At 38.8% G+C, this 26,189-nt stretch overlaps 1 protein-coding gene across 4 annotated transcripts in view; it reads right to left on the reverse strand.

Moving 5' to 3' along the window:
* Positions 1–26,189, reverse strand: part of CARMIL1 (capping protein regulator and myosin 1 linker 1) — a 318,049-nt gene that overhangs the window by 145,736 nt on the left and 146,124 nt on the right. For all 4 annotated transcript variants that reach the window (XM_058555125.1, XM_058555128.1, XM_058555127.1 and 1 more), the window contains 6 exons: positions 21,518–21,615; positions 21,115–21,185; positions 20,791–20,864; positions 6,284–6,359; positions 1,437–1,525; positions 155–249 (listed from right to left, as the gene is read on the reverse strand). In XM_058555125.1, the coding sequence (XP_058411108.1) occupies positions 155–249; positions 1,437–1,525; positions 6,284–6,359; positions 20,791–20,864; positions 21,115–21,185; positions 21,518–21,615 (503 nt within the window). The remainder of the gene's footprint in view (positions 1–154; positions 250–1,436; positions 1,526–6,283; positions 6,360–20,790; positions 20,865–21,114; positions 21,186–21,517; positions 21,616–26,189) is intronic.

The following is a 26,189-nucleotide window of genomic DNA, read 5'->3' on the forward strand; positions in this document are numbered from 1 at the left end:
GGTGAAAAGAACTAGAAGCCAACAAACAAAAGCATCAGTAGCATTTATAACATAATTACAACTAAGCTTGATATTATTCTTCAAGCATGGCTAAATTAAACTCCCTAATCCTCTTACAAGTCTGTCATCAGTGGCCATGTGAATGCTACCGTACCTCGATCCTCCAGTGGGTTGCCAGCAAGGTTAATCGTGTGGAGTCCTGAGTTGGGATTATGAGCTAGAGCACTGGACAGTTTTTGTGCAAAATCTCTGCAAGTAAACAAAACAATAAGATTAAATAACACAAAATGTAAAACTGTTCAAATAAAACATTTAAAGCTAGAATAGCTGGAGTGAAACCTAAAAGATAGGCTTTCTTTACATTAATCTATATATCATATATCTGTTAACACTCAACCTATTTCACGCAAGTATAGATCCTCATTAGAGAACCTATAAAGCCACAGCCAGAATATGGTTCATTTTGATTTGCCAAAACCTCATTTAAAAGCAAAAAGAAAATATATAATTGTCCCTTTAAAGACCCATTGCAGGATGCTATTAATAGTACTACTTGGCCCTTCCATAACTTAAAAAGAAAATCCTGAATTGAACCTACTTTTCATGAAAATTACAATAGGCTATTCACTATATCTTAGTTCTCATTTCATGCAATACTCATGAATGCAAAACTGATTGCTCTAATTATTGAGTTCAAAGGCTACAACTGCTAGCACTATATTTTTAAAAAAATCAAAATCACTATTTTAGGTAAGTTTAACTTAATATAACAGACTAAGTGCTATGATTATAATATTGTCAACCCTCCTCACTTAGTAGCAGTAAAGTCTTTGTTCTAACAGATTCAAACTCTTACGCCCCAAGAAAGGCTTGTATACTGACTACGGACTGAATCACTAGACGAAGACTATATAAGTATGAATTTGAAAAGGGAGAGAAATGACTAAACTGATCAAAGCAAAGCAGTAAAATCATATGAAATATGTTATTACTAGGACTACCATTAACAATACTATAAAAGCTAACACATAGCATCTACAATGTGACACTATTCTAAGCACTTTACATGTATTAATTCCTTTATCCTCATAACTATAAATCTATAAGGTAGGCACTATTATATCCCCATTTTACAGACAAAGAGACTGAGGAACAGAGGGCTTAATCAACTTGCCCAAGGCCATGAGGCATCTGTTTCAAGGGTCCACACTCTTAACCACTACACCATGCACCCTCAAAAATATCGCGTGACTCAACAGCAAACAATCTTACAAAATCCTTGACCTTTGTGATAATGATGGGGATGAGATTTCTTTTGTAGAAGGAAAAACACTATACACGTGTGCAGCCCAACTTTTTAAAAGCATATATTAATTTTAGAGGAAATGGCAAAAAGTTTTGAAGCAACATATTCATATATTCAGGAAAATACTCACATTCTAAGTCCAGCGTTTTCCAACACCAATTCTTCCAGTCGATTGGACCTACTCACCACCCTCAAGATCTGCTCACAGACATCAGCAGACTGTTAAGAGAAAACATCCTTTAACCATGCCGTAAGTCTAAAAGCAACTTCCCTTCATTGTTATAAATCTAGGCAGATGTAAAGTTTTAATTCAACAATTCATTCATGCATTCATTCATTCAACAAACCTTGCCTGAGCATCTAAAACTATGCACTATCATGATGAAGGTCCTGGGAATAAATTGACATAAAGGACCAAATCTCTGCCTTCAAGACTGTTCCATCCAGCAGGGGAATCAGACAAGAAAATATTCAATTATGATAGAATAATAACAAGCATTTTCCTAATGCTATGGGCACATAGAGACGCATCTCACCCAGTCTTAGGAAAACCAAAAGAATTTCCCAAAAAAAGTGCCATCCAGTGATGATGATAATGAAGTTGATGATGAAGCTCTCCTTACTAAGTTCTGGTCATGTGCCAGGCCCTGAGCTAAGCCCTTTATACATATTTCATTATAAAACTGTAGAGTATTATTAGTCCCTTTTTATGGATAAGAAAATTAAGGTTTAAAGATGTCATGCACTTTAAAGGGAGGCTGAATAAGCACTTGATAAACGTTAACTACTATTACTATGTTCCCACTAATATTCTCTAAAATAAAGTGGGAAACAAGCTCATAAAAAGAAAGAGTTCAATAAATAATTGTCTCATGTTTTTAAAAAATCACATAGTTCTAAAATTATGTCTGTTGAAACATTTTAAATGCTTAGGATATAATGTTAAATGAAAATGCATAATTAAAATGAAACATTTAATAAAGCTTACAACAATTGAAATGGCTAATGTATGTAGCAAAAGTCTTGAAGGGACTATGAAAAATGAAGAGTTATGCCCTAGTGGTAGAATGGTGCATAATTTTCTTTTAAATTTTTATTTATTAGTGTTTTTATATTTATTTATATCCCACATTATTCCAAAACTAATTTAAGGTGACTCATGACCTTAAAATTATCTAGACATTAAAAAGTGATTTTAAGATCTCATTACAACATAGGGTCTATTTAAATCCTTTAAGATATTAAAAAAAGAGAGAAATAGTGTTTTATATGCCATGGTATAGAATAGTGAAAGCAATTTCTTTTCTTAAAATACTATATAAAAATATTACAGTTCTTTGATTTATCAGATCACAAATGCCCAACTGGATTAACCATCACTGGAAGTCCGAAATGTAGCAAAAATTCTCTAGTCAAGTATTCTTTAGAAAACCTGACTTGGAAACACACGAAGTCCCACAGCATCTAAGGCTCTTGCAATTCTTATGTGCTGTTTGACTCCATGCAGTCTGTAATGTTGCTGTCACATTACTCCTGGGTTTCTAATGTGTCCTACAGATTGATAAGCAAAGAGGAAAATTAATTCCAATTGATCTGATGCCAGCAATTTACATTATGCTGATGGTGGTGATTTTCAAAATGGTGACCCTTTATCAGTTTAATTCGTTGTCTTACAATATACAACCAGGGGAATTGATCTTTTTCTGTGTTGTCATGGGAAAAACTGATTACACAGACAATGTTTTTGCAGGGATTATCCTAATTTCCAGAAACAATCCATGGTATCATTACCTTTCCAGGGCTACCTCACAGAGCATCCAGAAAAGTAACTTACCAGAGCAAAGATTTGAAGCAGGGCTTTCATTTACCCATTGGGTATAATTACTGTAATAAAAATTTATTAAAGAAAAATGTATGAAAAGTGTGTCCAACTTTTCTTTAAGATGCCAGTAGGGGAGAGGTTTAACGAGCCATTCATGATTACATTAATTTTGCTATTTTTTTTTATTAGGTGCTAACTACATGAAAAGCATTGGTTTCTACACTGAAGAATATATGTGATGAAATTTTTAAAGAGATACACACACAAACCTAAGTTTCATTTTAAAGAGATATAAACACACAAACCTAGATTTCATACCAAGCGAAATATGACCATTACAGTAGTGTTCTCCAAATGCTGACCGCATGTTCAGTGCTATGTTTACTGAATCAGGAAAAAATTTTTTAACAAATCAATACAATGACTCTCCAAGAGCTTGCATTTCATTAAAAATCAAATGTACACTATAAAAACAAGAGGAATCGCTATAAAATAACAAACTAGTACAAAATAAAACAAATACAGAAAGGTAGAACTAAGAGGAAATACATACACTATATGGCACAACCATATCATTTTTAAAAGGTTATAAAAGACCCAGTGATACTCGCTGACTTGCCTGAGTTACAAAACTGAAAGAGTTGAGCAATACCCCAATTCTACTGCTATATTAATGAGTCCAAAATGTTGGACAGAAACTTGTTCCTAATAGCATATTTGCCATATCTTTAAAAAAAAATCCCTCTATCCCTCTATTTAAATTCAAAATAGTGATTGCTCGTTGGTTTCATAAGATCAGCATAAAGCACGTTAAGTCATATTTTTTTGTGGAACCTTACCACAGGAGGCTTTTACTGAGCTAGGAGCAATCTTAATAACCCAGAGAACTCACATAACTTCAGAGGAAGTCACTTATTTTTGTTGTGCACATCATGTTTTAAAATATCCAAAGAAGGTATAATACTATCCTTTGCCTCGAATAAACTAGGTGTTAGAAAATGTTCTGAGATTGCATATTGCAGCACCCATCAAGAAGGAAAGTATCATTTCTTTTTAACTTTAGGTGAAAAACATGAAGAATTGCTATTCTTTCTGAAGACTTGCAGAGTGATATATCCCAAAGATGATTTTTCATTTGAAAATACCAACTATTAAAAATATACACATATGTATTTTTGTGTTTAAATCTCAGTTCATAGAAAAGCAGCAAGGGCAGTCCTCATATCCTGTCACTCCACTTCCTTCCATCCCAGGACACCCAAGAAAGCACCTGAGCACTTACATGCTTTGTTCTGTCAGGACTGAAATGCTCAGGTGCATATTTTCTTTCCTAAACATCTAAAGCAGCTGAAAGGAGATGATGCCTGGGGGAATAACGATAGAATGGCAGCACTGATGGCCTGGACATACTCCTGTTCTAGTGAGTTGGAACAATTTCCTAAACTGGGATATCCACAACCTCCTCAGAGCTCTCTTGTGCCCCATTTTGAAAATCACAAGCTTAGGTGAATGTTTGAATGAGCTAGGAAAACGGACTTGGTAGAGAAGCATCGCTCTCTCTGATCCCACAATCCCTGGGTTAATCTACTTCTCATTCCTTGAATGGCTCCCCTCTCCCACCTGAAATCTCTGCTGGCTCAGTCCTGCAAATGGTCCCCATCCCAGCAAGGAGCAAACGAGAGGCTTCCCTTCCCAAGTCTCCCATCACGGCTCTCCGTCTGTTCCCGGGGAGTTCACCTGGCTCCCCCGCCATCCCTAGCTGCATCGTCACGGACCTCAGATACTCTCCCTGTTTAACTGATACACTTTCCATAATTCACGGTCCCACATTTGTTCATTTCTCAGCCTCTTTGCTAGTCTGATTGTGATGACGATGATAACAATAGTTAACAGTTATGAAATGCCTGCAATATGTCAGGTACCACATTAGAATTTTTACATATATCATTTACTTGTCTCAATAACCTGCAAATTAGGTATATTGCTATGTCCATTCATCATTGAACAAACTAATCTGAAATCTATTTATTAAACCATTTTTACTGAGTAGCTACTATGAGCCATAAACTCTGATAAGCACTGGACAGAGATGACTAAGACATCAACTCCAACCACCTCACAATAAAAGGTATGCAGAAAGCTGAGGCCCTGCAAGGTCAAGTAACTTATCTAAGGGCAAACAGCCTTGTAATAAGAGTCAGTATCTGAAACCCAGGTTTCGTGTCCAAGTCCACACTCTTTTCCTATACCACACTGGCTCTTAGTGGGCCCCAAATGAGTTCAGCCCATGCTCATACTGATAATGCCTTAAGCCACTCATACCCCAGGCAAATTCAGAGAACCAGTGGCCTGTCCATTAGCAAATCTCAATCCTCCACTTTCTATAGAACCACGTCTCAATCCAAATCCTACCTCTTCACTATGAAAACCTTAAGCCCCCAGTTTCTAGGACCTCTGAAAGATGGAGGCTTGAAGCTAAGAGTCTCCAATGAAACAACATCTAAATTATTTCCTGTCCTAAATGAAGCAGCAGAAAGCTACTCAAGGGTAAGCATCTGTCCACATGGCTGCCTTGAACTTGCAAAAAATCCCCAACATCTTTTTTCCACTAGTAAAACAGACCAAAAATTTGGCTCCCCATCCTTATGAAAACTAACAGATTTCACTTTGATTTCATTCTTTCACATGTAAATCTGCCCAAAAACTCATCTAGAAAATTAATGCTAACTATCATAACTCAACCAGACCAACTCTACCTGGTAACATTTTCCTAAAATCTTGGGGAGGGAAGCTTTGTGGAAATGGAATGCACTACTAGAACATAAAATCTACTATTTGCAGCTGTGCAAATGTAACTTTACTAGTTTTGCCAATAGAATGAGAGTGTACTGAAGGCCACACTAAATGTGTCTTTCTGTTCATTATCTAAAACTGCCTGAAACAGCTGAAAACATGAAGAAGTACTTTCCTAAAGCATCTCACATTATAAACTTTATAAAATGCTATGCAGATCATTTACAGGAAAATATCTCCTCAAGAAATAACATGCATATAGCTCGCCAGTATGGTAAAAAAAACAAATGTTTTTTGATAATTCTCAGGTTTTTGAAATTCAGCAAAGCCAAGCAACATTCGCAACATCTTCAATTACTTACCAGTTTTAGGTCCTTAGAGGACAGCTTTGTGAACCACTGATTGTATTCCAGAGCAGCAATGATAGGTATTAGGTCCCTAGAAGCAGAAATAACAAAATACATGAAAGTGCTCTTACAATAACCATAACAGCACTTTATTTTTAATCCATGATATCCAGGTTTATTTGGTAATTTCCATTATTTACAAACACAATATCCAGCCAAAACTATTTGACCACTAGACAACAATTAAATCCTCTAGGACAGATCTTCAGTATGTAAGCAGAATTCCTAAAAGTTGAAGTTAAAATTACCTCTAGGGACTCTCATTCCTATTTCCAAAGGAAAAGAGGTTGGTAATAGTGTTTGCTTGGAAAACCTCCTTGCTTTAAGAGACACTGTACGTCTAACTCCATACTAAGAAGCCTTATTTCTTTAGACTGCTCTTTCATAAATTATTTAACCATCAAGTATGTCATATATTCTCTAGTCAGAGGAGTGGATATCGCAAGCAAGGACAGTGTCTAGCTTGATAATACATGACATCAGATGGATCCACAATGCTTAGCAAGTATTCCGACAACCATTTGGTACTTTCTCACAGCTCTTAGTACTGATTATACACATGAGATAGCCCAGCTGTATTTTTGTCTTATGCTTCATACAAGCTCTTCAGCCGTGGAGTGAAGCTATTTGCATCAGAAATCTGTCTCCACTCCATTTTTCCAGCCTGATCTCCCACACCATGTCCCTATCTCATGCTTAAGCCAAAAGCAGACAATTCACTACTCATCAAACACCATGCAATTTCACAATCGGAATTATCTTGTACTGCTGTGCTCAGCTACGGAAATCCATGTATCCTTCGATGCCCATATCAGACATCCTCTCCTCTATAAGCTCCCCGCTGGCCACCCCAGCCAGCATACGGCTTGCATCTCTATTTAGCATTTATTTTATTCTGTCTTGTATTATAGTCTGCTGCTTAAACACCTGTCCCTTATCACCCCAGGTTGTAAGTTCTTTGAAAACCAGCCTCTGTCTATTTCAGTTTTGCGGCTTCGGCGAGGCCATATCAGTTTTATCCTCAGGGCAGGACATGGAGCAAATACTCAGATTTTTACTACAATACAGAAGAAAGGCAGAAGGTGGAAAGAGAGCTGAAAATCCACATTAATTCACGGCTTCTGGGCAGCAGGCCCTGTGCTAGGCACTCTGCATGGACCATCTCATTTAAATCTCAAAACAACCCTAGGAAGTATTATGGTTGACATTTTACAGATGAAGGAACAGATGTTCAGAGACATGCAGTGACATTAGGTCGAAGGGACAGAACTATGGTCGAAACCCAGTCTGAAGCACCATGTGAGTGTAGTTTCATCAGACATGCTTTAAAAAGGGGAAATGAGTGCCCACAGATGGCAGAGAAAAACGATGCAAAGGAATTAGCAGTCTCAGTCATGCCATTTTTCCTACCGAAAAGCCTCTTTATTATCTTTGCTTAAGTTTCAGATTTTAGAAAAATTTTAGATTAAAAAACAAGAACAGCTCTTTGCATAGTTGTTTTACGGTCTTCACTCTCTTCATAGCTCTCCACTGACCACGTTCTCAGAACAAGCCCCTGCAGCTCTCCCTGGTGTCTAACGACATGTTGTAGCTTCTCTGAGGGTGAATCCACCGTATTACACAGGGCCCCCAAAGCCCACGTTGTTCGAGAGTCCTCTCCTGTACTTCACCATTCAGACACTATGGCAAATCATTCTCATCTCATCTCCTTTAGTGGATGTAATGTCAAGTAGTGACTACACTTCAGAACCTCTTTATGGGGTATCCTATTCTGTCACTTGAATTTGATTTGAAGTACAGCTGGCTTTTGTCATAATGAAGTCACTTTCAGGAATTGAAGAGCACATCACTATTAGAACGAGGCTTTACATTAATGCGGCGGGTAGGGCAGCATCATCTCTACAAATGACAGGACAAAACCTTGAAAAATAAATTCCGGTACACTAAAAGTCAAATCTAATACTTAATGACACCAGAAATGTTTATGACAATATTAAATTTTAAAAACATATCATTCTAGATGCACATTTGTATGATATAGTCAATGATTATAATTGGTAAAAACTACATATAAAATGATAGACACAAATGCTCACAAATATAGACACTGTGTTTTTTTAAAGAAAAAGAAATATAGCAAAATGTTATGAGGATACCTTGCCTGGGTTGTAGCATTAATGAAGGCTATGATGCTATGATATGAAATTTTTCTAACACAATTCTTGCACTATATTTTTAAAATTTTCCATAATGAGCCATATTCACAATCTAGAAGAGCTATAAAATACTCTATGGATGGTGTAAATAAAATTTTGTTCCAGAAAAAATTGTCCAAGAATATGATGGAGACTCACGCATGTTGGCATAGTTTGCCTACTGTATTTCTTTAAATTATGTTAACGCCTAGGCTTTTTAATGTGAAAAACAAATTAGAAAAAGACAATCATATATCTTCATTCATTCACTAATTATTTATTTAGTATCTACTAAATACTGGGCAGGGTTATGAGGCTCTGAGGGGGAAGTGATGAGCGAGAGCAGCTCCTGTTCCTCCACCAGACTCCAGTGGTGGAGAAAGACCCCCACTCAACTATCTGCAGCACAAGGGAGACATGCTGAATAGAGGGCATGCTCAAATTGCCCTAAGAACACAGGAAGACACAAGTACGGTCTTAGCCTGGAGCAAAGGGGGGAGGATCCACAGGGCTTGAAAAATAGGAAGGGGCCAACCAGACAAGGAAAAGGGAACAGAGTATTTCAAGTAATTAGAACAGCATATACAAAGGCATGGGAACCTGAAAATGCCCAGCAACTCCATCCACTCATATGTTCAACAAGCGCCACCCACTGTGCGTGATTCACTGGGTTGATGCAACAATGAACACAGCAAGACGGCGCCGCCGCCCCCCCCCACCCCGCACCCCCTGATACTGATCGCCTGGGATAGCCTAAGGGAAGACTCAGGAAATAAAAGCAACTATAATAAAGTGAAATAATCCCTATGGAGTAGGAGGAATATGAAGTACTTTGGTGCATATAAGAGAGATGTTAATCAAGAAAAGGCAGTCAGGGAAGGTTCTTGCAGGAAGTTACTGCGCCTTCAAAGATGAGGGAGTGGGGTGGTACACACATTCTAGGCAGAAGAAATGGTCAACAGAGCAAGGTATGGCTTAGTCAAAGAGTTTTTAGATCTGACACCAAAAGCATGATCCATAAAAGAGAAAAATGGTAAATTGGACTTTATCAAAATCAAAAATTTTTGCTCTGTAAAAGATGCTGTTAAGAGAAGGGAAAGACAAGCCACAAGCCAGGAGAAAATATTTGCAAATCACATTTCTGACAAAGGACTGGGGACCCAGAATGCATAAAGAACTCTCAGAAGTCAATAATAAGAAACAACCAAATTTTTTAAAATGAGCATAAGATCTAAATAGATACTTCATCCAAGATGATGTATCAATGGCAAATGAGTACATGAAAAGATGCTCAAAATTATTAGCCATTAGAGAAATGCAATTTAAAGCCAAAATGAGATGCCACTACAAACCTATTAAATTACTAAAATTTAAAAAAAAAAAAAAAAAACCTGGGACCTGCCCAGTGGCACAGTGGTTAAGTTCACGCCCCTTGCTTCAGTGGCCTGGGGTTTGCGGGTTGGGATCCCAGGTGTGATCCTACACACTGCTCATCAAGCCATGCTGTGGTGGCATCCCACATATAAAATAAAAGAAGATGCGCACAGATGTTAGCTCAGGGACAATATTCCTCATCAAAAAAAACAATAATAAAAAAAATTAAAAACTTCACAATATCAAGTGCTGGCAAGGACAGAGCAGCTGAAACCCTCATACACTGCTAATGGGAATGCAAATGGCATACCCAATGTGGAAAACAGTTTAACAGCATCTTATTACGTTTAACATACACTTACCATATGATGCAGCAAAGCAATCTCAGTCCTAGGTATTCATCCAAGAGAAATAAAAACTTCTATTTATTGTTTATAACAGCTGTATTCATAATTGTCAAAAACTGGAAACAATACAGATGTCCTCCAGTGACGCTGTGTGACTTCCATGACCAGGAAAGAAAAGGCAATAATATGGCTTCTTCTTATTAGCTCTCTCTCTTGACAGGCTCACCCACAGAATCCAGGTGCCTTGCTGTGAAGAAGTCCAGGCCACATGGAAAGGCCACATGGAGGTGTCCCAGCAGACAGCCAGCATCAACCACCAGACATGTAAATGAGGAAGCCTTCAAGATGGCTCCAGAGCCAGCCCCCATCTGACTGCAACTGCTTGAAAGGGCCCAAGCAAGAACCACTGAGCTGAAGCAAATCAACCCCAGGACTGTGACAGATAATAACAATAAGTGCCTGTTCTTGTTGTAGGCCATTAAGTTTGGGATGGTTTCTATACAGGAGTAGACAACCAGAACACTTAGTATCTAGAAATAAGGCTTGAAAGCTACACTAGGGGAACATGAGTATGGACAGGGTAACCATAAAAAGCTTTTAAGCAGAGAAATGTTTCAGCATTTTAGCTAGCATGTAGCAGAGGAAGGTAACAATTTCTTCAATGCAGGCAAGACGTATCAGAGATAGGAAGAGGCCTGAGGCAGAAGCTGGGTTCAGAGGTTATAATAAGAGCCAAGGTAAAATAAAAAATTTTTCCTAAATTGACTAGAGAGTTGATACGACCCCAATCAAAATATGCATACTTTTATGATGACACTATACAGAAACACAAGGACTATTAGGATAATTGTTACAACTGGGTGGGGCAGGAGGAGAAGGAAGGAAGTGTGATTGAAAACTGATTTATGCAAGTCTTCCATGGAGTAATAACCTATTTCTTGACCTAAGTGGTGGACATAGAGGTTGACTTTACAATTATTTTCATTCTGGTACATATCTACACACTTTCCTCTAAGGAAACAAGTATAAGAATGGTCTTAGTAGCATTGCTCATAATAGTCATTAAGCTAGCCAAATTATCTGATCAACAGAATGGATAAATTGTGGAATGTTCATACATTAGAATATAAAATAGAAACAAACTATATGAATAAACTATAGCCACATACGACAACACGTAAAACCTCAATTTCTCAGGTACTTAACATCTCTCAAGCAGAGAATGGGGAGTTCTAAGTCTGAGAAGACCAAGTATCCAGGAAGCACTTCAGCGAACATTATGGAAAAGTCGAGGTCTGAATTAAGTGACATTCAGGATTCCTAGAATTCGTTACTCTCGGAACATGCAAGCCACCATGACAGCCAGAACAAATATGGAGGCCAAGGATCAGGGAGCCAGTAATGATCAAAACTCTGTTTCGATCCCACCTAAATAGAAAATGCACAAGACAGTACATAACTAATTTCATTTCTGAGAGTTCATTTTCCTGCATGACTTTCTTAGAACACAGTAATAAGTGAGCACATAAGCAAATCTTGGATAAAAACTCAATTTGGCATTCACATGGGCCTCCCAACTGCTGTGCTGATGATACCAACTCACTGCAAAGAACTCCCTGGATTTCCCTGGTGGGGTCTGTGTCAATCAGGACCAATCCTTTCTCATGCTTTCACTGAGTACTGCTGTGAATATATTACATAACGCAGAAAGGTTTCCAAACACCAGTGCTTGTCCTCTTGATTGACTGGCTCACGGCAGGAAGTGGTTAACAGCGTCTTACCATCAGTCTATGGAATTTATTGTGCATCCACTGGGTTTTGCTTTGACCTCCTAAGAGGCTTAATCACCATGTGACTTTTGATCTGAAGAGTCAAGTTAGCCTTGAGGAGTTACAGCAGTTTAGGACTCTCAAGAGTCTTGGCAACATGGCAACATAGTATTCTCTTGCACATTTCCATGACACTTCTACCATTTCCTTAGAATAGGAACAAAAACATTTCAAGACTCCAAACCCTGAGAAGGAAGAGCCAGTGTTAATGTTTTTTAGAGCCACATGAGAGAATCATTTCTTACACTGGGCTGAAGAGACATAAGACAATTAATATTCCCTAACCTTTTTCCTGATGTAAATTTATTACACACAGAAGTTGTATTTGTTGTTGTTACAAATTACAACAAAGTTGTATTTGTTGTTGTTGTTGTTAATCCAGCCACAGGTTGAGGTTTGCAATAAAAGCTGGGATCCTTATTTCTCATCTCCACCTCTCTGAATAATCGAAACCTTTCCTTAAAACTCAAAAGAATCAAGATTTTCACTTATATCTTTCCAGAAGAAAACGCCATCATAAAACTGACAAGACAAGAGCATCATAGAAAAAACCATGAACTAGTCTCGGGAAATCCAAAATTTTCCATAATGTAGGGATTTTGTAACTATAATTCTTTTTCTTTCAGTTAAGAAAACTGGTCACTTTGTAGAGTTGTTCATTTAAAAAGAGGGCAAATCTTTTAGAATACAAAAATAGCAATACTTATGTAAACAGTTTTATGTACTAGTATGAAGTGTTTTAAACACATTAATCCACGTAGTCTTCACAATAACCCCAGGAGGGAGGCACTATCCTTAACACCCTGTTACAGATGAAGACCTCCAAGGCACCAAGAGGTTAGAGAGTTCCCGGTGGTCACAAAGTAAGCCTAGGCAGAGCCAAGATTTAAACCCAGGCAGTGTGACTTATGAGCTCTTGTCTTAACTGTGCTATCATCGCACTAATGAGTAATCTGGTTTCCATATTGTCACAAGTCTTCAACCTACTCTACAGGGGAATCTAGGGTGGGATATCTAGAAGTTTTCAGATCACAGATTCCAAACCCCTGTCATTACATTCAACCAACCACTTAGTTTCTAATTTTTCAAATTACTATGTTATGTCAATCCTAACATATATTCTGAAGAGATTTCTTAAATAACGATTGTGCTCTTGTTGCTTTGGACATCAAAAATAAACTGCTAATATTTGAGGGCTATTAAAAGAAGTTAAAATGCAAAAAAGAAGCAATTTAGACTCTAAATTGCTTGTCAAATTCTTTGCTACTCTAGATTCTAGATAATCTATTGAATTAGCAGTTCTTACCTCATCTTGCTGATCTGTGTGACTTCATAAGAATTTAATTTTTCCAGTTACTATTTTCGGGCCAAATTTTCATCCTTACTCCCTTGCCCCTGCCTGCCTCCTCCTTGAAATTGTAAAAACACTGTGACTTTTGAATAAGCATTGTGAACTACTCCAGGAAAGTGTTAATGAACAAAAGTAATCAACAGATTTGAAGGATGTCTGGCAAGCCTCATAATCTACAATGTGAGAAAAGTACAAAGGTGGAGAGAATAATCCAATGAACATCATGATGATTATTTGTAGTATATCCGCATACCACAAGAGTGAAAGACTTCCCCCCAATAAATCTTACAAACATTCAAAAGCTCAAAGGAGGTGTTTCATGCAAGAATGCAGTTCTGCCACTCTGTGCTTTCTGCATGCACACAATGGAATACGCTCTCAAAAGGCCTGTAAAACTCAGAACCACAGGTTATCTTCCTGACATATTCATCTGATAGCCTTTCTGGGGATAATCTAGACTTTTCTCCTTTACACCTAGCTTGAAAATGGGAGTTAGACAGCCTTAAAACATTTAAAATGTCATGGATTAGCTATTCCTTCCTGATATCCTAATTTATATAGAGGCATGTCCTGATTATTATTAAATGTTTAGTTGGACCACTCACTAACTCTGTGAAGGATGTGACAACTGGAAACACTTCGCAGATGAGGCCATTACCAGAGGTCTAAAAAAGTGCTTTCTAAATTTTTTGATCATTCACTCCTAACCGAAAAGTATTTTGAGCACAAACCTCCCCCAACTCTGCATGCTTATCTATAAATTATATACCTGTGCTACTATCCCAATATAATAGGCTCAGTATAAAACATACACATACATACAAATAAAAGGGATAAGAAAAAAATAAACATAAAATGATTACTACTATTTTCTCCATGTTCCTCAACATATCATCAACTTGTTCACCACAGAGCCCATCTTAGCCAGGTTGGAGACCACTGTTTTACAGAATTATTTACAGAAATTTTGGAATGGAAACAGAAGCTAATGCTATTTCACACCTGATTCCACACTTCAAACAGCATTTCTTCCTTTCCAAATGAGAGCAAGAATAAAGAGACAGAGCTTAGATTAGGAAAGAATTACACCAGTGCCCTTAGGATAACCTTGACAAACATTAATCCACACTCAAAACTCTTTTCCTGAAAGTATCAGGCTCAAGAACGTCACCCTGATGAGTAAGAAATATGACATCACAAAAACATGAGTCTGAAGGAAATGAACTGCTGGCTGGGCTCTCATGAGCCAAGTTGAAACTCAATGATGCATGTTGTTGAATCTTTAGAGGACTGATGACATTAGCTCCTCTTAAAAATCTTCTGGGAACAAGAAAAATCGATGTATTTAAAGCTATATACTCTTTTCTTGGCACTGCTACCTCTGCCCTCATCACTCCCTGCCACTCCAAATTACAGTGCAATTATATTTTCAACATGTGGGCTTACAGACCTTTGAGAGATCCCATGAGAAATGTATAACAAAACCTTTTTCAACCGATGCCTCTTTTTGGCTCATTGATACCTAAACCAGAATGAATTTTAAGAACATACTTAAATAAAATTTTGGAAGCTATAAATAGCAACCAAGTGGGCATTTTCCAAGTACTTCCTAATTAGTATTCTTCTCCAGGGACTACTTGGATGGATCTAGTATGACCACTGTCATCCTCATACCTGAATGCTTATTCAGCAACAACAGGGTCCCTGGTCTCACCTTCAGTTCTGATGGAGCAATAGTTAGTTAGTTAGTTAGTTAGTTAGTAAGTAATCAATTACAGCATTCATCTTGCTTATAAATCTACCTTGAAACTCCTGGGCAGATCCTAAAGGTTTCAGTGAGGTAGCAGAATATATAGAAGAGGGAAGCCGGTCTACAGTGCAGAGAGAATAGCATGCTGGATGACTCATAAGCAGCCTCAGTACGCTGTATCTGCTTCTCCATTTCTCAATTCGTGAGGCTATATAAGTCACGTGATATAATGGTTACAGTAGTCTAACACAGCACATCTCTGAAGAAGAGCAGATCCCAGGCAAATCAGAAGTGTGAGGACATTAGTAGGGTCTCTGGGGTGATAACAGTGACAAGGGCAATGCCCTGTCCCTAGTCCTGTGCCTTCTAAACCCATGTCCTACATGTGGTGATGTGCTCACACACATACAGATTATTGTTTCCTCCATCTCTGTGCTTCAGAAGATAAGTCTGCCAAAACCAAGGTAAGTCCTCCCTGTTACCAGATCTGCAACATTAACACCAGTGCTACAGACAAGACCCACTTTGAATCTGAACTGGTCCTGGAAAAATGGTAGTTACAAACCCCTAGGTGCAAAAAAGACAATAACCTAGGTGAGTGAACTGAAAGAAATACACAGAATGGTATAGGAATTTAGACGCGATTCAGCCATTGGTTGTTAACATAGAGCAAAATTGGGTTAAGAATGCCATCAAAGCAACAATTGCCAGCCTGAGTATGGGGGAGAAAGCATTAGAGTAATCTGATGGGATTTCTAGAAATAATCCCCTCAATCTCCCAGCACAGTTCAGTTTCCCTTGAAAATCCTTTATTCCGAGCCACTGGTTTGACTGCAGAGTATCATGTCGTACAGCATGAACTACAGACATAGACCAGCCCTCGTGGAACTTCCATTCCAGGAGCACTGATGGTTTTAAGAACTTGTTAAGAATGGATGTTTCTAACTATGATGACTAAATGCAATAGGGAGAAAGAGTGGAACGAAAAAACAAAGCTTTAAATGATGACCATTCACAAGAGCTTTCATATTGACTGTATGAAATGGGAACAGCTTTCTAGAAGGAAGTCTGGCTGAAATGATCAGGTTCAGGGACAGCTATATAAACACATGCAGAATTTTCTTTAATAAATGTAAACGGTGAACAAAACCGTTTACTTGTATCTGAATTATGTCTGTACGTATGTATAAGGATACAGTGGGAAAATTCAAGTATAGGTATGAGAATTATTGCCCTAAAATGCTAACAAACTAGCTCAACATGTGGCCCGTTTAATCTCTCCTCTCGTTTGCTAATTCCTTCATTCTCTTCTCCATGATTCACATCCAAATGAGAAAAATAACAATAAACCTTTTTGTAAAACCTCTCAATGGGGCCGGCCCCGTGGCTTAGCGGTTCAGTGCGCGCGCTCCGCTGCTGGCGGCCCGGGTTCGGATCCCGGACGTGCACCGACGCACCGCTTCTCCGGCCATGCTGAGGCTGCGTCCCACATACAGCAACTAGAAGGCTGTGCAACTATGACATACAACTATCTACTGGGGCTTTGGGGTAAAAAATAAATAAAATAAAATAAAATAAATTTTTTTAAATAAAAAAAGAAAACCTCTCAAGTTTACAGAACCACCCACATCACACACAAATTATGCCACTATGAATACCTCCAAACAACTGTACCATCTAAGTACAGACTATTCCTTCATGGATAAGCATGCTCGAGTTTCTTATATATAGAAATGCTCACCCAACATAATCTGTTGTAACTTGATTAGCAAAATACTGTTAATACAGGCCATCAAACAGGACTGAGAGCAGCCTCTTTATATAGAAGCCAGCTCTAATTTTAATAGTAAGAGTCATGGGAAAAAAATGAAATCCTCAAGAAAGACGCAATAAACTTAAGATTAGGGTGATTAAGGTAGGGCTCTGAAAAAAGTCAAAGTATTTAGGCATTAGCAGGAGAGATGACCTCTAGAGCAGTGATCCCTATTGTTAATAATCGAGCCCACTGCAGTAAAAAAAATCTTCAGAACCCCCTAACTTTTCAATATTTAGTTATTATATACTAAGCACTACAACAGTAATATACATATTATAAAACAAAAACAGAAATTTTCATGAGTCGACACCAAATATAACTAGAAGTTCTAATATTTTTTGTAGCTCATCTTGCATTGTCCTTTGAGTATTTACATCCCATATCAGAAGCCAATGATCTAGAGCAGGAGTTAGCAAACTACAGCCCACAATGTATATTTCTGTAAATAAAGTTTTATTGGAACACAGTCACACTCATTCATTTACATTTTCTCTAGAGCTGCTTTCAAACTACAACAGTGGTGATACATAATTTCAATAGTGACTGTCTGCCTCATAAAGCCTAAAATATTTACTATCTGGCCCTTTACAGACAAAGTTTTCTAACTCCTGATTCAGAGTTTCAGTAATGAAAAAAGTCTTTCTAGCCCCTAAAGCAAGAAAAGTAGATGATTATTGTCCACTCCATTAATGCAGTGTTTATTGATGAACTGAAAATTCTCCATCTAAGGAATCAGGAAAAATCTACTTGTAGGAAAAATTCTAAAAGTTTTGACAAAGTTTTTCAATTTTGGATAGTATTCTATATATTTCAAGTAACTGTCTTTAGTAGCTTCTCTACATATAGTTTCCCTCTGTGACAGAATCATCACCAAATTAAGCACAGTGGATTAGCTGGAAAGTTTGGCACTGATGCTACGTATAACCTATTAATGGTGTAAACATCATTAAAGGGCGTAACAAAGAAAGTCCAAGAAACACCTCAGGCTGCTGTACAGTGTCTTCACTCCTGTAGGCCAGATGTTCTCCAAGTATGGTCCAAGGACTCCTGGGGGACCCTGAGACTCATTCAGGGGGTCCACAAGTTCAAAACTACTTTCATAATAATACTAAAACCAATTTGTTCTTTTCCCCGTGGTGAAATTTGCATGGATGGTGCAAAAGGAATGGTGAGGAAAAGTACTGGTGCCTTAGCAGGAACCAAGGCAGCGGCCCCAAGCTGTGCTGTAGTCACCATATCCTTCACCAGCACACACCCACAGTTTCTGTAAACAAATGCCAATTTCATTTAAGAGCATCCTTGACAAGGAAGTAAAAACTACTCATTTTATTAAGTCTTGGCCCCTGACCATATGCCTTTTAAATATTCTGTGTAACAAAACAGAAGCATGCACAAAATGCTTCCTTTATATACCAAAGTGATAACTGTCTCAATATAGAGTATTTGCATGATAGTTGAAGTAATAAGCAGAACTAGCTCCCTTTTTTCATGGAACATCATGAAAAAACGACAAAGTACAGTTATTCAGACTAGGGATTTAGCAGATATTTCCTCTAAAATGTAAGAAGTTAGCCAGTCACTTAAGGAAATGACCTGATAGCACATTTTGCAACAATCTTTAAAGCAAAAATTTGAATTTTGGGAAACTTTCATCTACCACTATGAGCTTGACAGTTTTGCCCTGCTTAAAGACTTTTTTTATAAGATCAGTAGTGATAGTTAACAAATGTCTTCTCTTCCCCTCTACTGTATAACAGCAAAATATCTGGATGATACGCACAACCCAGTGAATCAATATTTTCTAAATGACCGATGTAGGATGCTACCAAATCATGTACGGGTAAGACCCATTCAAACTACAAGATGGACCAAATGGATTTCAATGTAACAAAATACAAAAGAGTTCTTGGATATGGTTTCAGATTCCTCATTGCAACTGATCTTTAAGAAACTATCACTTGTTGAGTTGTGGTGAAGTATCAAAGATGAATTTCTGTAATTTTGTGAAAAGGCTATTAAAAATACTCCCTTTTTTAACTACACATTTGCATAAGGTTGTATTTTCTTTACATACTTCAGTCAAAACAACATATCCTAACAAAGTGAATGCAGAAGCAGAGATGAGAATCCAGCTGTCTTCTATTAAGTCAGAAATTAAAGAGATTTGCCAAAAGGTAAATTGATGCTCCTCTTCTTGCTGACTTATTTTTATTTTGGAAACTACATTTATTTTTCATAAAAAATGGTACCCATGTTGGCATGTAATAGGTTTATTAACATTATTTTTAAAGGAATTAATACATATTTTAATTTTAGTTTTAATTTCTAATGTGATAAACACCAAAAGATATAACCCACACAAACAAAGCGCGATCATCTTTGAGAATACAAAGGGATCCTGGGACCAAAAACATTGAGACCTGATACTGTAGGCCTACCTACTCTTATCTTATTCTACATGCAATTTTCTGTTTTTATTGGAAAATACAAAGTAAAATATGTTCTTTTTTTGTTTTTCAGTTCACTTTTTCATGAGCTACACAGGAAACATCTTGCCTAAATGTGAGTATGACATTCCCTCAAACATAGAAGAGGGAGAACGGCTCTAAGCAGGAAAAACCTGCCAGCTCCACAAAAAGGAAGCCAATCCAAGTTTGAGAACAGGGGCTTTAGGCACTTCAGCCACAATTACAGACACAGCTGAGCCCACTTCACCGTCCTCCATAGACCCAGGCTGTGCAAAAAGACCAACATCCATATAGCATACTTTTGCTTTGCTCAACTCAGTCGGCTAGAACTCTTCTGGGACCCCACTACAATTCTGGATTTCCTGCCAGGTAAGTGGAAAAATCACTTGACATGGTATTTTGGGGGGCAAGATGCTAGTGGTAAGAAGAGGCAATAACTCTGTCTGCAATTCCCATTGTCCAAATGGCCTAAAAGGTACAGCTGGAATACCAGATTTCTCTCTCTCAATTCCAAACAGAGAGAAAAGATGTATTGGGCTGGGGTTCATTGTAGTAGGGCTGATATCTGCCCACCTAAAATAAGCAGCAGCATATCCAGGGTTGAGGAGATTGGGACAGGACAGGATAAATTACCAGAAAAGACACAGAAGGAGGCGAGGGCAAGGCTCAACTTAGAGAGTGAAATAACTTGGACAGGTCTGGCCTTGCAGAGAGAAGGGAGCACTGAATGAGGCTTTTTCTCTGGGGCCTGAACACACTAGCCACAGCCCCAAATATATTAAAATAAAGATCTTAAAACCTAAAGTCCCTCAAATAACTTTTAACAGGTTCCATAGTTTTATTATCGCTATCATAAGACAGATATTGGCAAACTGCTTCCCACCAGTATATGCACATATACCCTTAGCAATCCCCAATTTATAAAGAAATTGTAAAGTAAAAGTTATTTGTTAGAATTTTAGCATAAAATTTCCTTCTAGAAAAATGTTTTAAATGGCAACTACGTAAAATAGTACTATATTTTATGTACAGGGTAGATGAAATAGACTTTTGCGGGCTGGTATAAGAAACTAAGAATTATATCGTTTCCACAGTTTCTAACTATGAACTCTGGATTTGAGGTATACACATGCACCCCCACCCCAAATCACTCACAGTGATGAACACAATTGAAACTATTACTTGAAAGGCAAAATCCAGAGATTCTTATATTCTCCTGATTCCCCACATAAAAGGATTTTCTGGAGATAATGTACATCCGTAAGCACCAACAGAGAAGTGCAGCTCTGAGAGCAAAATTAGGAGTAGAAAAAAGAAAGAAAAGTAGCTTACCTGTGATCAAGATGACTGAAGTCTTGTAAATTCAATTCCCTGGTGTCTTGTGTCAGATAAATTGTATCCACATCCTATTCGAAATATAATTCAGTCATGTAAATAGTCCACATAGATGATCAGGGAAGCAAGAGAGATGCAAAGAGAATTAGACAATGACATAGGCAGATTTTTACGTAATCTGAGAAAGGAAGATTTTAAGCAAAAAAATAAAGAGTGGGGGAAAAAAGAGAAATAAGCCAGTCAAATTCTGGAATATTCTCCAGGTGTGTGTGAATGTGTGCGTGTGTGTGTGCACGTGCGTGTGCACACAGATACACTTACCCATTGTACTTCTTCCCTGTATGAAAATCCAAGCCAGTCACAAACACAGGCATACATCTGAGAAAATCCACCTGAAACATACAAGAGAAATGTGACAGGTTTTCGGCTAAATGATTTTTAATTTAAAACTTAAAAGCTTAAATATGGCCAATGTTGACAGTGCTGATTATTCTTTCCGTTTGGGAAAACAGCAAAGATTCTCCCCCCTTATAGTAAGTACATAGCAGGATGCAATACCGCTTAAGAGTGGTGTACAAAAGTCCTATATTTAAGTCTGTGCGGTGCTAATTACACCTTAAAACTAATTGTACCTTTACAGCAGCATACTAGGAATAGACTTAACTTCCTGGCAGGGGGACATCCATTCAGCCATTTACATTTTGGTTTTAAAACGCACGCTCACCACAGGGGCCCTGCTCGGCCACAGTCTGGCTGTCCCACAGGGCCTGGAGACTGGCCAGTCGCTCAGATGGCTCCATGGAGACCTTTTTCATGATTCTCCTGTAACAGCAACAACAACGAATTTCAAAAATCAAGTTTTTTGAACTTCACATAGAAATCTATTTTGTGATATGCCTTTTTTTAAACAAAGATGGGTGTCACGTGAATTTGGGTAAATATAATTCCATTTTTTGAGCACTAGGGAGCTGGAAATCTACAAGAACAAACTATTCCACTTCCCTTTGTAAGCTAAAGGTATCTAGCAATGTAAATAGTCTCCACGTTATTTAGCTGTTTTATAAGGTTAGATTTTATTATAATAGTTAGAAAATAGTCTGTTCTACTTAATGGAGTAATAATATATTATATGTATACTAAATATAAATTACTAATTTTCAAAGAATTAAAGTACAAATCTCTTCCTCTGTCCTTCCATAGTACCCCATACAAACGTCCAATCAGAAACCGAGCATTTCATACCGGAAGAGCTGTTCCTTTTACCATCTCTTCCCCTGAACTATTATTCCTCTGGAGCAGAGAACATGTCTAACTCCCCCAGCCCCCATTCTCATCCTCAGAACCTAACAAAGTTCCTGCCCATACATGCAGGGGCAGCACAGGGTAGTGGTTAAAAGCACAGCCAATCATCCCCAAGTTTCATTATTCACAGAACTGGCAACATAAGAGGACCTACCCCATGGGGTAATTATGAGAAAAAGAAATTAACACCTGTAAAGTTATTAGAACAATCCCTGGTGCATGGTCAAGTCTCAATAAATGTTAGTTGATGCCGCTGTAGTTATCACATAGTAATCATTTAATGAATAATTTGTGAATGCATTAATTCACCCCAAAAATTGTATTAAATGTCTACAGTGTGCCAAGACCCATTATCAGGTACTAGGTAGGCATACAACCGTGAACAAAACAGAAAACAGATATTCTCTCTGCCCTCACTGATGAGCGGTCTGTTATGAGAACCAGACAAACAGGCAATATGAGAAGAGAAGTACTAAAATAGGGGAGCACAAGGTGAGTGGGGGGGCAGGGCAGGGGCACTTAACTGATTCTCGGGGTGGGGGGTGGTGGGCAGCGGAGAGTGGGGAGTTGGGGAGTTGGGAAATGCTCTTCAGTACATAATATATCTATGCTAAGCCCTGGGGGGGAATGAAGAGTTACTCACTCAGGCAAAGCATGGGGGGAGGAGGTGCGAACCAGGTGTGAACCCAGAAAGTGTTTCAGATAAAGCGACAGCAAGTTCACAGAGAAGAGAAAGCCTGTGGCTTACCAGAAACTGAACATAGTTCAAAACAGTTAGCAAATAAGGTGTGATAGGGATGGGGCAACACAGGAGTCTGGGGAGCTGAGCAGGAACCAGGTCAGGTCATGTGAGCCTTTGAGGTCAAATGAAGGGTTTTTATTCTCAACAAGATGAGGAGCCACCAAAAGGCTAAACAGAGTGTATGAGACGATTGAATAAGCACTGTAAACAAATATCTGGGGGTGGGGGAGGTGGGACACAGGACCACAAACTTTGGCAATAAAGAGAGAAGTAACCTGAGAAATTAAAAAGAAATTCCTGGGACTGTTAAGAGCCCAGAGAGAGTCAAGGTCATGAATTTTTGGTGGCACCAAGCTGAGGAGCTGTGGGATTTTCTCCGGCAGCTCTCAGCAGCCCAAATGTGTGCGGAGAAAGGGGCAGGTGGCTTGCTGCAGGGTTGCAGGTATTCCAGGCAGGCGAGCCAGAAAAACAGTGAGGACAGGAGTTGAGGACACTGACAGGGCCCAGCTGAAGTGATGGACACTGAGGGCTGGGCAGTCAGGGAAGGAAGGGAAGGCAGGAAGGGGAGGAAGGAGGGGAAAAGCCAAAGAATCCACAGCCTGGAGGCCCTGAAAAAGTCCAGGTACTGGTACTTCCCAGGGAGAGAGGGTGAAAGGACTAGAGGCGGGGTCAGAGAGGGATGACTAAATTGTGATTTCAACACAGAAGAAGCTGTTCCAGGAGCTGACAGGATCTAGGGTGTGGCCATGAAGGGTAAAGTGGGGTAGAGGTGAGAGGTTATGGGTTATGAGGAAGGGTGTTGGCAGGTCACAATCACCCAAGACCACGACGGGACCTGGGTACAAAGTGGTGAAATACATATACTAAATCATATTGAACATATTTTAATGTTTCCTTAATGATTTAAAAGCTCTTTGGCTATGTATAATGCTCTCAGTCATCATTAGGAATTCCAAACACCATGTTGAGTACCAAAAGAAAATGTTCCCAGTTATTTCTGTTTCCTGATGGGATAGATTCCAGATGAAATGTGCTAGAGCTTGATAAATTGCCCGGTTGGCTTGTTCTACTCCGAGAGACAACCTCAAATACATCCCAAAGCATTTAAAAAGAAATATTCTGCTAGCATTGAAAATATTCCTACTTGTTTGCAATTTTTATGATTGAAGCATAATCAGGTATAACCAATTGATGTCAAATGTCATTAATTCCTCCAAATTCTTGTGTAAATGCATGAGATCTCCGAGTGCAACATGATTTTTCTCTATTTTATCTGAAAACAGCTATGACTAACTCTCATTTATTCTAAAAGTCCTTAATTTTGGGGTAACTGTGGCTTTAAAAAGATATTTGTAATGAAAGGGATACAGAATCTGACAATCTGGAATGGTTCATCTTGGTTCAGTACTATCATTCTGGCATTTTATTTTATTTTATTTATTTATTTATTTTTTGAGGAAGATTGGCCCTGCGCTGACATCTGTCGCCAATGTTCCTCTTTTTTCTTTTTTCTCCCCAAAGCCCCAGTACATAGTTGTATATCATAGTTGCAGAGTTGTAGCTCTTCTACATGGGATGCCGCCTCATCGTGGCTTGATGAGTGGTGAGTAGGTCCGCGCCCAGTATCCGAACCGGCAAACCCGAAGCTGCCGAAGCAGAACGCGAAAACTTAACTGCTACACCACTGAGCCAGCCCCGCATTCTGGCATTTTCGTGGCATTATTTTCTGGCTACAAGACAGTGAAGCCAGATATTATACAAAGAAATCGCAGAGCCATCCGAGGCAGATGCAAGCATTTACACAGCTAAATTAAGTAAGCCTTGGACACATCAAGCTGGACTTATGTCTGACTTCATCTGAGATCACATTTCTCTTCTAAAATTCTTGCTTCATTTCAGCAGAACTGCAGGGCACACTGTTTCGATGACACACAGGATGAAATCAAGCTAGTCAAAAGCGGGAAGAAAATAAGGCAAAAAGCTTTGGCAGGAAGCTGGCAGGATTAAGAATAGGAAGGTGGCAGTCTAGGATTAGAGGGAAAAGTAAACTAATCTTCAAGGCAGATTCAGAAACCAGAGCCTCAATTTTACTCCAAAAACAACACTGGACATTCACACTCAGGGGTGAAGGGAAATCAACTGGAGGAGGAGGGAAGCAGCAGCCAGGGAAGATGTCTGCATGATCAGGGCCCTGCCGTGAGGAGGCCACACCTGGCATCTTCCCTAACCTTCAAAACACTCTTCAAAGGTGTCAGTCTGAGCTTTTCCAAGTAGCTCCACTTCTGTAACAGTTCTCATCTTTCTTTTTTAAGGAACTAAAAAAAATTAGATTTCAGGAACTAAAGGAGTCTCACGAAACAAGTACATTTATTTACGTAAGAGATAAAGTTATAAGAATTGAATTTCCAGAAGGCAGCAACAGTTTCTTTTTTTTTTTTTAAAGATTTTATTTATTTTTTTCTCCCCAAAGCCCCAGTAGATAGTTGTATGTCATAGCTGCACATCCTTTTAGTTGCTGTATGTGGGACTCGGCCTCAGGATGGACGGAGAAGTGGTGCCTCGGTGCGCGCCCGGGATCCGAACCCGGGCCACCAGCATCGGAGCGCGCGCACTTAACCACCAAGCCACGGGGCCGGCCCAGCAACAGTTTCTTAAGTATTCTAACATTATGCACAGAAACAAAGAGTGAAAGGAAAATCCACCCCACACAAGTTGTTTTCTGCCTGGAGCTAAATAACAGCAAAGAACCCATCTGTGTCTGCATCACAGGGTCCCTGCTCACATACTGATACCCAGAGAGAGAAAGAGAGTGTCACAAAGACAAACAGACAAAGGATTTGCTGTCAAAATAAGTGCCATAACAGGTAAACCTAAATCCCAGAAAACAGATATGCAGGGCCCGACACTGAACTGCAGGCAGCACTATACAGTTGAATGAACTACATTTACATTGTGTGCATTTAATTTACACAAGACTCAGAAAATAGTTATATGTGGCAAGGAACAGTGAACTAGATGACGGAGTACACCAAGTCTCTATGCAAATCTCATGCTTAAATTGTTGACACGAAAAAAATCTGTAAATTCTTTTAATCCACTTAAGGTAGCTGATTTATTTAAAATTCAATTCCAATGCTCATCCCATGCAACACGGCAACTGTTCCCAGAATAGTACATGTTTTACTGATGTAAGCCACACGAGGAAATCCAACCTATTGTTTTAGAAAAGTGATGGGACTACCAGAGCCTGCAAAGCACCTTGCTTTTGTTGACATATAAACTCCTATTTTGGGGCCGGCCCCATGGCGTGGCGGTTAAGTGCACGCCCTCCACTGCTGGCGGCCCGGGGTTC

This window comes from Diceros bicornis, chromosome 14, assembly GCF_020826845.1.
Source record: "Diceros bicornis minor isolate mBicDic1 chromosome 14, mDicBic1.mat.cur, whole genome shotgun sequence".
NCBI lineage: Eukaryota > Metazoa > Chordata > Mammalia > Perissodactyla > Rhinocerotidae > Diceros > Diceros bicornis.